Raw genomic sequence first — 13,268 nt, forward strand, 5'->3', positions numbered from 1 at the left:
CAGGCCAGTTATTTTACATTAAGAAGGTTCGTGGTCTGCACTCTTGTGGGAGAAGAGGCTGGACTCTGCCCTTCTGAGCTGGGAATTTCTGGTTAAAGGTTTATAGTGCCTGAATATTTGAACTGTATCTTACTGAAATTGGTACACCTTGTTTGCTGTAGCATAGACTAGATCCAGGCCTGCTGAATCTAGCTTTGTTTATATGCTTGTTGTTTGTTTGCTTGTTATTTCCTGGAACGCTAATTCCACCTAATACGGCTTCTCAGCTTCTGTGGATCACTAGTGATATCTGCATTGCTTACTGTACTTATTTCTTTGTTTCACTTGAAAGAAAGTTACTGTTTGTCGTTTTTGCATTTAGTTACTTGTAACACATTGCACTCAAGTTACCTGGCACTTGCTCACTAAAGCAATTATATAAGTCAGCACTAAAAATTAAAAGCACTACACCCTCACTCCCCACTGGTCCTTGTTTTCAATTATTAAGGAATTCCCAATATTATTCTAGCATGTCCAAAGGTCAGTTGTCAATCTCCTCTCCGGTCCAGCTGGTGAATCTGGGAATCTTGAGGCAATGTTATAACTGCCTCATATACACAGACAACCCTCTCCTCCTCCCACATAACACAAATACTTGCGAGAGATTCAGCTATTTAGCCAAACTGGAGGCTGAGCTCTCTCAACTCAGGACTGGCAAGACCAGACAGGAGGAGAAGGCAACTACACACACCACAAAACCAGCCTCACATAATGCTACCACACCACTGAATCAAACACATAAACACACAAAGACATACTCGGAGGCTCTGAGTAAAAATTTACCTAAACAGCAGAGGCCTCCAAAGCAGACACCCAAACAACTTCTACCTCAAGACACCCCACAAGCAACATATAAACCACAAAATCAGTGTGCAAAGCAGTCACAGCCCTTAAGGCCAAATACAACACCAAACATACTTGTCATAGGTGACTCCATAGTCAGACACACTGACGTCCCACTCACCAGGCTGAACAAGGAGAGGGTCACAGTAAGCTGCCTATCATGCGCTAGAATCCGCCACATAACACAAGCACTCGGGTCACTCCATGGCAAGTACAAATATGACACAGTCATTGTCCATGCTGGTGTGAACGACCTGAGACGTACCTCCCTGGACTACATGAAAAGAGACATAGAGGAGCTCTCTGATTATGTAGCCCAAGCAGGTATGACCCTGACCCTGAGCAGTATCCTTCCTTCACCAAGAATGATGCCACAATATAGAGACAAGATGATCAGCTTTAACAATTGGCTTAATGTCTGGTGTCATTCAAAGGGGATCCAGCGTCTGTCTGCCTGGGATGACATACTTGACAAGACAAGCTGCTTCGCAAGGGACGGCTTGCACCTGTCACCCCTGGGATTCCAGATATTGGCTAAGGCACTTGCCACCCCCATAGTGCCTTTTTTAGGCAAGGCTCAAATTCTAAACCTACCACCCTAGAAAACAAAAATGGGAAGAAACTGAGGGTAATGCTGCTCAATGCCAGAAGTCTAAATCTCAAAATGCACGCACTCGAGGCCCTTCTCAGTATGGAGAACATTGATGTCTGTGCTGTAACTGAAACCTGGTTCAAGGCTCCTGAGAGCACCCCGGCACTATTAGGTTTTACCTCATATCATGCGTTCCGAACCACACCACAAAAGGAGGGGGTGTATCCATATTCATAAAGGATACCCACACCTACAGGTTGGTGGCAATGCATGAAGCTTCGGAAACCATCCAGGTGCAACTAACCATAGGCAAAACTGCTCTACAAATTGTAGCATGCTACAGGCCACCCTCTCAAACTCAGGAACCCCACACAGCCTTCCTGAAGACACTGGAGGGTATAAATGTATCTCCAAACACCATCATATTGGGTGACTTCAACTACCCGAATATAGACTGGGAACATTACTCAAGCCCTAACTTTCTAGCCCAACGGTTCCTGGAGTTCATAAATTCAAATGCCATGGAACAGCTAGTCACTGTTCCCACGAGAGGAGAAAATATACTAGATCTCATTATCACAAACATGGGGACAAAATGCTCCACACCGGAAGTATATCCCTCATTGGTGAGATCTGATCATAAACTAATCTCACTGGAAATCCACATCCCGCCCCCACCCCAAACAAAAAAGACTACAGTGAAGAACTTCTCTAAAGCAAACTTCACACTACTCAAGACTGGTGTGGTATCCTTCAAGGCCCCTGAGCCAGTGGAAACCACAACCCAAGCTGCAGAAGCCCTTACAAATGCCTTCTATGAACACCTCCAGGACTGCATGGATCAGGCAATCCCAAATAAAACCGAGACTCTTTCCACAAAGGGCAAACATCCAGTCTGGTGGACCCCAGCCATTAACAAACTTTACAATAAGAGGAGAAAGCTATTACATGATAGAACAAAATCCATAAAAGGGAAGTCACCCCTGATCGTTATTAGTAAAAAAATATGAGCACTCATAAAATCAACTAAGGCCAATTTTGAGAGAAAAATTGCCATGGATTCAAAGGACAATCATAAGGCCTTTTTCAGCTATGTTAGGAACCTGGGTGGAAACTCCCAGATATGCTCAGAATTAGTCCAAAATGATACAAAAATCACTGAACCCACAGACATTGCCAACATACTGGCAGACAGGTTCAGTGCAAACTTCACCCCCCTCCCCTAAAGGAGAGATAACTATCCCAGCGGAGTGTAGCCTCCCAGACATCTCAAATGCGCAGGTGAAAGCTGCTCTCTCTAAAGCTAAAAACACAGCATCAATGGGACCGGATGGCGTCCCCGGCTGTGTGCTACACGAGCTAAATGAGGAATTAAACCCGCACATAAGGCAGCTGTTTAATCTCAGCCTTACCACAGGATACATGCCCAAGGAGTGGCGTACGGCAACTGTGGCCCCACTCCACAAAGGCGGTGCCTCTACGGACCCTGGTAATTACTGCCCCATAAGCTTAACAAGTCTAGTCTGCAAAGCTATGGAGAGGATCATAATGGAGCTCATAATCAAAGATATAGGGGACTTGCAGACATTGGACCCGACCCAGTTTGGCTTTGTCAAGGGCAGATCATGCCTTTTGAACTTGGTCGACTTCTTCAAAACAGTCACCAAGGCCATTGATGAGGGAAAGGCAGTCCATACAGCCTACCTTGACCTTGCAAAGGCTTTCGACACAATACCCCACTCGGGTATTGTAGAAAAACTTACCAGCTTAAATGTAAACCCATATGTCACAAGATGGGTTGCAAACTGGCTTAAGGACAGAACCCACAGGGTTAGAGTTGCTGGCGCTATGTCAGACTCGAAGCCGGTCACAAGTGGTGTCCCACAGGGCTCGGTCCTTGGCCCCCTATTGTTCGGCATCTACTTCTGAGAAGTACAGGCCAACATGGGAGGACTTTGGCTGTCAAACTTTGCAGGCGACTGCAAACTGGGCGCCATAGTGGAAAGTGCATCGGACATGGATATCCTTCAGAAGGGACTCACGGAAACAGATAGCTGGTGCCAGAGCCATGGCCTGAAGTTAAACGCCAAAAAATGTATAGTCATACCCTTCGGGAAAAACAAGGTAACCCCAAGCTACCATATAGGTGGCAATCCACTAAGCACAGAAGAGGTTATCAGGGACCTGGGGACCCAGGTTGACAGTGGCCTTTCTTTGACACTCACATTGCTAAAGTGGTTAGAAAGACCTTCTACATTGCCCACCTGATCATGAAGGGATTCACATCCAGATCTAGTGAGGTCATTGTTCCCCTGTACTCTTCACTTATCAGACCAATGATCGAGTACAATGCCCCATTCGGGATGTATCTCACCCGACATCTGCAGCAATTGGAGAGACCCCAAAAGTTCCTCACCAAAAGGATAAAGGGACTCCAAAATCTGTCATATGCTGCCAGATTGAAGAAACTCCAGCTCTATTCAGTCGCATACCGTCTGCTCAGAGGTGACATGTGCCTGACATACAAGGCCATGTCCAACCTGGAATTAATGGACATGCTCCACCTCAAAATATCCAAATCCACCAAAACCACTAGAGCAAGTGACTTAAACCTTAGCACGGATATAAATAGGACATGCTGGAGGGATAGATTTATCACTCAGAGACTCCCTATGCTGTGGAATAAAATCCCAGTCCATGTGAGGCAGAGCACCTCGCTGGCTCTGTTCAAGAGAAATCTTGACCTGTGGATGGGAGATCGTAGGTTTACCCCGGGAATCATCTCTGTGTCACAGCTGGACAGAGGCACAACAAACTAATGGGCACAGTATTTTTTCATATAAGGGGTGGCGTAAGCCACAAAACTTTGGGCTAGGCTTATAAATGCCTTAGGGCAGATAGCCTAGTATAAACCTATGAACCTATGAACCTATGAACCTATGACAACCTGTGTCAAAACAGACTATTTCCAAATGGCTGTCTAAGGCTATTACTTTTTGTTATATTCACCATGACAAATCTATTCCAGGCAGGGTCAACACCCATTCTACAAGGACCTTGGCTTCTTTTATGGCTTTTTGGAAAGGGTTGGATTCTAGAAGTATGCTAGAAGCTACTATTTAGTCCTCTGTACACACTTTAACAAAACACTATACACTGGATTCCTTCTCTAGGTCTGTAAAAAACTTTGCTAGGACCATTTTCCAGGGTATCTTGGACTGTTCTCCTTCCACCTCCCAAATATAGTAAACTATGGAAATTTACCCATATAGCTAAGGCTACTACAGCAGTGATCAATATGAAGAACATAGCAGAGTTGGGTAAGCTGAACTCACAATAACAGTAGATGCTTGAATCATCATTTCTGCAGTAGTCACTCCATCCCTGTATCCCCTTGTTTTTTGGTGCAATTTGTATGCCAGGGTGTGGACATTATATGTTATGTGATCCTATCTCGCCTACATTCTGAATGATGGGTTCGGAGCCGATCCCTCGGCTCCGACTCGGCACGCTTATGCCAAAGAGCGAAGTCTCTTATTGGCTGAGCTTACTATATCCCAGGATGCACCACTACCAGTCCCCCAGATCTCGTTTGCCGCTTCCCTGCGAAGACGTGGTCTCGAGCTGGCTGGGCTGAGTAGTTTTATTAACTAACTTTTCTGTCAGTTTTTTGCTGTTTTTGCTCACAAAAGCTGTTTTAACGGCTATCGCTAACTTGTGTACGATTTGGATTGTTAAATTGTTGTGTGTGACTGGGTTCAGTTTGTTTTCGGCCCCCCCTCCATCCAGGGCCTTCCCGGACTGTCAACCTTAATACTTTACAGGGTCTCTAGTAATTATATAATTGGTTAGAGTTACCTGTTCTTTTTTACAGGAAGTGTTTGCATTAGTTATTACTGTAAGCTTAGATTTATCAGCAGTAAAAATTTAGTGTACTTTCCTGTCAGAGTGACTAGAATTGTGTATCATCATGTCTCAAACCCCTAGGCCTTCGGGCTTTAAAAAATGTTCGAAATGTGGGTTTAAAATGTCTATCACAGACGATCATTCGCTCTGTGTATATTGTCTCGGGCAAAGCACTTGCAGGAGTCATGCAGTGTATGTCACGCTTTTTCCTCAAGGGTCCTCCAGGAGAGGAAAAATAAATTGATTCTTAAGGGGTTAGTTAAACCTTCCTTTGAAGAAGCCTTGGCATCCTCTCCTGCTCCAACCAAAAAGAAAAGGGCTTCGGTTCCGACCAGTCCATCGGACCCGACTGCCAAGAAACTTAGGCAGGCCTCTCCTTCGGCTCCAAAGACTTCGGAGCCGAGGTTGGAACGGTCTGCCTCGATGCCACCAGTATCGACTCCTCTGGCTTCGGAGCCGATGGCTGGGGCATCGAGAGCGGGTCACCTTCGGCTCCACTGCTCTCGGAGCTGACAAGGGTCGCCCGCTCAGACACTTCCTCCTCGGCGCCGAAGTCTACCACGGCACCGATGGAATCTGCTGTGAGTATTCCCTCGGTGCCGATACTCATCGAGTCGCCTCGGAGCCGGTCCCCTAGCCCTTTGGGGCCGATGGAGAGGCCTTCTCGAACCCATTCTGTTTCCTCTCGGTCTTCGAGGATGTCGGATTCTGATATAGACAGGGTGCTCCAAAGACTGTTCCAGTCCCCAGTCTTCCAAAAATTTGTTTCGGTTCCGACCCAGCTGGTTTCGGAGCCGATGACCTTGGCCCACCCCGTTGCCATTCCTCCTCCGACCGCTTCGGCTCCATCGGAGCAGGTGCTGTTGGAGCCGGTGGAGATCTCAGGGTCGGCTCCGACCCTTACTCCAACTCGGGCCTTCGGGTCCGAGTTTAGTACGCGGACTTCTTCGGCTGGACCCGGGGGTGATGTTTCGACCTATGCTTCGGTTCCGAGCCTCCCCTCGGTGCTTCGGCTGCGGGACTTCCGTCGGCTATCACGGCTCGAGTCCGGACACTCCCAGGATTCTGGGGTCCGGCTTTCAGGGCCATGAGGAGTGCCTTGGCCAAGTCCTCTTCGGCCATCTCTCCGGTTTTACCAGCACCTTCCCTGGGCGTGGAGACTGGGTCTTTGGCAGTTCCCCTGTCCGTAGCCAGCGGAGCCCCGAGGCCTGAGGTTACCCCCAGTGGGGATTCCCCTCCTCCTGAGCGTTCTTCGGACTTGTCTTCAGAGGCACCCCCAAGGAAGAGATCGTGGTAGAGGAAGCACGTGGATTCCCCGGAGTCTATTACATCAGACACTGATATGGATGATGCGGAGGGGTCCCAGTCGTCCTCGGATGATGTCTCATTTGCAGACATCTTAGAGATCCTCAAACAACGAGGCGGCTGGATATCCAAACCCCCCTCTGCTGACGAATCAGTGCTCCTCAAGGCCTTTGGGGCTCAGCCCTCCGCCTCCTGGGTGTCTCCGCCTTGACGAGCTTCTGGATTTAGTTTGTCAAAGGGGCGTGGGAACATCCAGATACCGTGGAACCAGTCCCTTCTCGTCCAAATAAATTTTTATCTGCTCCCCCCGAGAAGGAGTTCCTTACTAAAGGCGTGGCTGTAGATGCCATGGTGGTGGCATCTGCTACACAACAGGACGTGGCAGAGGCTTCAACGTCCATCCATCCTCCTAATAAGGAGTCTAGGAGTATGGATAGGTACGGGAAGCGCACCCTGACTTCAGCGGCCTTTACCTTAAGGTCTCTGAATTATTTGGCACATTTTACCAGGCTTCAGAGGGATCTGGTCAAGGAGTTGTCAGATTCCTCTCGGTAACCTACCTGAGCAGCTAGCCCAGTCCGTTAGCTCTCAGTTGGCTATCCTTACGTCAATTTCTAACTCGTCCATGAGGCTCATTTCCTATGCGGCCGAAGGCGGGTAGAGCGGCAGGCACAGGCGTGGCTCTCGAGACAAGCCTGGCTCGCTTGTGTCAGTTTGGAGGCCTTCAAGTCTTCCTTCGCCGACGCTCCCTTTGATGGGTCCTCATTGTTTGGACCCAAGGTGAAAGACACCCTTACCCGCTGTGAGCAAGAGGGAAAACGTTATCTGCCGTAGGTGCCCGTTATTCCACTCCCTTTCGGCCTTACCCCAAGGCTAAAGGAGGGGAAAATGTGGTTCGAAAATCTCGCAAGTTTTTCTCCCAACAGCAGGAAGATTCCCCGTCCAGAGGCAGAGGGCGGGGAAATTTTTCAGGGAGACGCCGTCCCAGAGGCGGCAGAGGGCCCCGCAATTCTGGAGACCGCGAGTCCTTTCATGGCTCTTCAGCCTCCCACACGTCATGAGGGATTGCCCGGCTGTGCTGCTCCGGAGCCAGTCGGGTGTCGTCTTGCCAAGCACCTAAATGCCTGGGAGTCAATCACTCAGGACAGATGGGTGCTTCGGATCATTGCCGGAGGTTACACCATCCCATTCAAATACTCACCCCCACCGTCCAAGAGAATCCCGGACCCACCACCCAGTCAAAGGGAAATAGCAGCCGCAGAAGCTTTAAAGCTGCTAGAAAAAGGAGTCATCCAACCGCTCCCGACAGACCAGATCGGATCAGGAAATTACTCCAGGTTCTTTTTAGTGCCAAAAAAGACAGGGGACCTGAGACCAATATTGGATCTCAGCAGACTGAACCAATCCATCACGAAATCCAAATTCCGAATGGTCACGTTACAATCCATTCTCCGTTGTTGGAGAAGGATGTTTGGATGTGCTCCATAGACCTCAAGGACGCCTATTATCACATACCGATACATCAGGCGTCCAGAAGGTATCTGCGCTTCAGCCTGGGAGCCAGTCATTACCAATTTTGTGCTCTGCCCTTTGGTCTCACCACAGCCCCCAGAGTGTTCACCAAGTGTTTGGCAGTAGTGACGGCTCACCTGAGAAGTCTTGGATTCCAAGTGTTTCCCTATCTCGACGACTGGCTCCTGACTGCCACCACCAGGCATCTACTAATGGACAACCTCAAAGCCACCATCTCCCTGGGTGTTTCCCTAGGGATTACATTCAATTGGTCAAAGTCTGTCTTGCTGCCCTCTCAGCATAAAGTTTATAGGAGCAGAGATAGACTCAAGATTGATGCGCGTCTTTCTTCCGGCCGAAAGGATCCGAACTTTACAGGGCCAAGTTCAAGCTCTAATCTCGAGGTCCAAAGCCCCAGCCAGGATGGTCCTACAGGTTTTAGGCTCAATGTCTGCCACGGTTCTTTTAGTTCCTCTAGCAAGATTACACATGAGGATTCTTCAGTGGCTCTTGTCAACTCAATGGTCCTTTCAGGATCTTCCCCTCAATCATCACATCTTGATTACGGAAATATGCAAAAGGGACCTTCGCTGGTGGCTTCAGACATCCAACTTGGATCAGGGAAAACCCTTTGTTCTCCCCCCTCCAGTGGTTACCCTGACGACAGATGCCTCCCAGATAGGGTGGGGGGGGCATTGTCTGGGCAGGCTAGTTCAGGGCTCCTGGCTTCCGGACGAGGCTCTTCTCCACATCAACGTGTTGGAGATGAGGGCTGTACTTCTATCCCTACAGGCCTTACACAAGTTTCTTCCTCAGGGCATCATCGCCATCCACACAGACAACATGTCGGTGGTTTGGTATCTGAACAAACAAGGAGGGACCAGATCGTATCCCCTTTGCAGAGAGGCCATGAGAGTGTGGGAATGGGCTGTAGCTACCAACCGCTTCTTGGTAGCGACCCACATCCCGGAAAGTCAAATGTATTGGCGGACAAATTAAGCAGGACAATTCTCTCTCCTCACGAATGGTCTCTAAACCGCACAGTAGCAGCCCAGGTTTTCAAGAGATGGGGACGCCGTGCTGCGACCTATTTGCAACTCCACAAAACACCAAGTGCCAGAGGTTCTTCTCCTTGATTCCACATCAGGAAGTACCAGCCATGGATGCTCTAGCACAACCTTGGCCAACAGGGCTACTTTATGCCTTTCCTCCAATTCCACTCCTTCCAAAAGTTATTCAAAAGCTTCTCAACTGGGGTCTTCAATGATTCTGATTGCCCCATACTGGCCTCGTCAGATATGGTTTCCTTACCTGAAAAAGCATGCAGTGGACGATCCGTGGACCTTAGACCTGATCCCGGATTTGCTAATCCATCAGTCGGGACATTGGCATCAGTCCCTTCAATCTCTAAAATTGACAGCTTGGCTCCTCCACTTCCAACCTTAGTTAGAAGGCACACACTAGACCCGGAAGTTGTTCACATTTTATCTTGGGCCACAAACCCACCACTAACAAATTGTACCTCAGTAAGTGGAAGAGGTTTGCTATCTGGAGCTCAACTCAAGGGCTTAGACCCTATCACTGCTCCTGTCCCAGAGGTTTTGAAATTCTTAACATCCCTGTTTAATCAGGGATCTTCTGTCTCAACTATTAAAGTCCAACTAGCTGCTATCTCGAAATTCCATGAATCCACGGATCCTCCTTTGATGAGCAGCAGACTATGCAAAACGTTCATTAAAGGTGCCAGTCTGTTAAGACCACCAGTTTTTCATCCTGCACCTCCGTGGGATCTTGATTTGGTGCTTCGTGCATTAACATCCCCTTTTGAACCGGCTGCTACATGCGAATTAAAATATCTGTCTTGGAAAACGGCATTCTTAGTGGCTATTACCTCTGCAAGGAGAGTCTCAGAGCTTCAAGCCCTGTCTATTAAACCACCGTATTTGATTTTCCACAAGGATAGAGTATCACTTAGGCCTAATCCATCCTTTGTCCCCAAAGTCTGTTCTAGTTTCTGTCTTCAACAATCTCTAGAGCTACCAGTTTTCTTTCCAAAATTCTCTAATGAAGCAGAATATACTCTCCATAAATTGGATGTTCACAGGCAATTACGCTTCTATTTAGACAGGACTCAGCAACTTTGTAAGTCAGACCAGTTGTTTGTGTCCTTCTCAGATAATAAATTGGGCCAAACCATTACAAAAGCTACAATCTCAAAATGGATCAGAGATTGCATAACTCAGGCCTATTCTTCTTGAACAAACAACTTACATCATCTATCAAAGCTCATTCTACAAGAGCTATGGCTACTTCTATAGCCTTTCATTCCAAGCTCGCTATATCGGAAATTTGTGCTGCGGCTACTTGGTCCAATCCGCACACTTTCATTTCCCACTACAAATTGGATGTGGCATCTACAGGACGAGCTTCATTTGGTTCCACGGTACTCAGGAGTGTTTTCCAGTGAGCCACCCAGGATTCAGGTGCTAGGACGCTGTCCCATCATTCAGAATGTAGGCGAGATAGGATCACATAACATCTTTTAGTTATGTACTCACCATAACTTCAGATGTTTGGGATCCATCTCGCCTACATTCCTGATACCCACCCTCCTTCCCCCTGCCTTGCAGATCAGAAGAGATTGAACGGTTTTGAGCTCCACTGTTTTTATCTTGTTTCATCTGACGATGTTATATAAGCAGGGTATGCATGTGTGCATGTATGCGGACAAACTAGATCTGGGGGACTGGTAGTGGTGCATCCTGGGATATAGTAAGCTCAGCCAATAAGAGACTTCGCTCTTTGGCATAAGCGTGCCGAGTCGGAGCCGAGGGATCGGCTCCGAACCCATCATTCAGAATGTAGGCGAGATGGATCCCAAACATCTGAAGTTATGGTGAGTACATAACTAAAAGTTTTTGTTATTCCTTGCCTTGTCCTTTCAGGACTCAGCCTCCCTCTATCTGCTTGTCTTTTAGTCAGCTCAGAGTGTGGAGAGTGCCCTGATGCTTTGGAAGCTGGCCGTCTGTTATATCCTTGGCAGGATGCAACCCATAGAGCTAAGGCTACTGCAGTAGTAATCATTCAAACATTTACTGTTATGGTAAGTTCGACATACAAGTCTGATATGAAAATTTTAATCTACACTTAAATTTTAATTTACAGCTTATGTGATAAGTAAGTTTGCAAAGACTTTGAAATCTGAGTAAATTTTCAGCTTTGCAATGCTATAACAAGAGACAGACGGACATACAGGTGTTATGTTAAAAGGAGTTGATCAGTTGGTTATATTATTTCAGTAAATATGGGGTAAAATATTCTTTTTTGATTTCATTCAGACAGTTAACGGTGTTGCTCAAGCCTTTCCTCCTGAACGGATATACTAATTTATCTATTTACTCTTTAGAACCACACAGACCCTCTGGGTCTTCCATAACATTTATTCCACAGCTTTCAATGTATGTAATTTGCACTGGATTTCAGTAAGGCTCACAGTATCTCGATTCACACAGGATGCCAAAAATCCTGAATGGTGTTCACTGACAGAAGTACAAGCTATGACTAACTCACAACACTCCACTGTGAATTCTGAGTTTTCCTGCAAAGATTGCTGGGATTTGAACAGTAAAAACATTTGTTATTTATAACTTGAAGTCTATGTGCTAGCAGCTAAAATAAACCTTGAGATCTCATGATAGTGACTAAGACTCTTTTAGTCCAGCACTGCTCTTTTAAGTGAAACCATTGCAAGGTTATAATTCTACTTGCTTTGTTATTTTAACACTTGTAAATGCTATCCCTAAGCCAGATTTTTAATTTTATGGTGCTGGATTTCATTTCACTCAGATTTTGTGCAGCATTTTAGTCTCAGTATCCTTCTCAACACACCATAGAATCTCATGTTCTGGAACCCTACAATTGCTAAGGCTAAGCATTTATTTTTCATTTGCAGAATAGAATGACGTAAATTATTGCACAAAGAAGAAACATTCAGACATAATTAGAACCTCTACAGTCTAGTATTAGACAAGATGGTTCCTTTCTTTCACTGAATAATAAATAATAGTACAGCAGATTTTACTTACAAAAGGATTTTGCAGTGAAGCATTTTTCATTCGCAGTACAATTGACTGGTGCAGATGTAATGTAGCATAATGACTGTACTGTTTCAATTGTGCAAAAGTAGCACTGGACAGTTTCACCTAAAAAAACAAAGCAAGTAAAGTAAGTATTCTTTACTCATACCAACACGTTTATTTTGTATACCTAATATTAACATTGTGAAACATATGGCAAATGGCATGACTTGTATCAGAATAAGTGTATTTAGAGTTCATGAAAATGATACAATGTTGCCTTCACAACCTCATTCAACAAAGCAGTAAGAAAGAAAATGTACCACCAGTACTCTGCATGAAGGCATTCACAAGATAATGAGCACAAACTAAAGCTGTCTTTAAATAAATATACATGGCACAACTGATGCAAAGAATTCTTTTACACTAGGCATTTTTCCACTGAATGACTTCACCAAGAGTGCTGCTTCAGCGTCATTCCCATATAGTTAGTGTAATCTCTTAAAGGTCCAGCCAATTGTACAGTAACATAATACAGTAAGTGGGCCAACAAAACTTTCGCAAACTGATAGAGCTATTGTTTCTGAGATGTTGTACTAGGTACAAGATATATTTAACAGCTTGTTTTTCTACCCAGTTTAAAAAAACATAGAACCTACTATAATTAACTTTAAATTTACTTTGGTTTGGAATTATAATTTATGCTTCATATAGTGTTGCTAATATTACTTTTTTTTTGAAAAATGCAGTATATGGAAATCAGCAACAAGTGGCAACAAGCCCACTACTTCAAATGTAAAAGGGATTAAATGGAAGAAAAAATACTACATCTCCAGACAGAAAAATAGCTATGACTTTGAATTAAAGTGTATATACCTGGTTGTTCTACAGTGGGAAAGTGGGAGTCAGCTGTCAATGCTTTCCCACTCATCTTCTGAGAGACTTAGCCTAATCCACTAGATATCTAATTATCAGTGGATTCATTAGAAAAAATA

General features: G+C 45.9%; 1 protein-coding gene across 1 annotated transcript in view; it reads right to left on the reverse strand.

Moving 5' to 3' along the window:
* LOC122811407 (CD59 glycoprotein-like) overlaps window positions 1-13,268 on the reverse strand; it is a 97,399-nt gene that overhangs the window by 78,384 nt on the left and 5,747 nt on the right. The window contains exon 2 of the mRNA XM_044083237.1: window positions 12,283-12,399. Within this exon, the coding sequence (XP_043939172.1) occupies window positions 12,283-12,399 (117 nt within the window). The remainder of the gene's footprint in view (window positions 1-12,282; window positions 12,400-13,268) is intronic.

Source organism: Protopterus annectens, chromosome 9.part0 (genome assembly GCF_019279795.1).
Source record: "Protopterus annectens isolate FY-2018-M chromosome 9.part0, PAN1.0, whole genome shotgun sequence".
NCBI classification, from domain to species: domain Eukaryota; kingdom Metazoa; phylum Chordata; order Ceratodontiformes; family Protopteridae; genus Protopterus; species Protopterus annectens.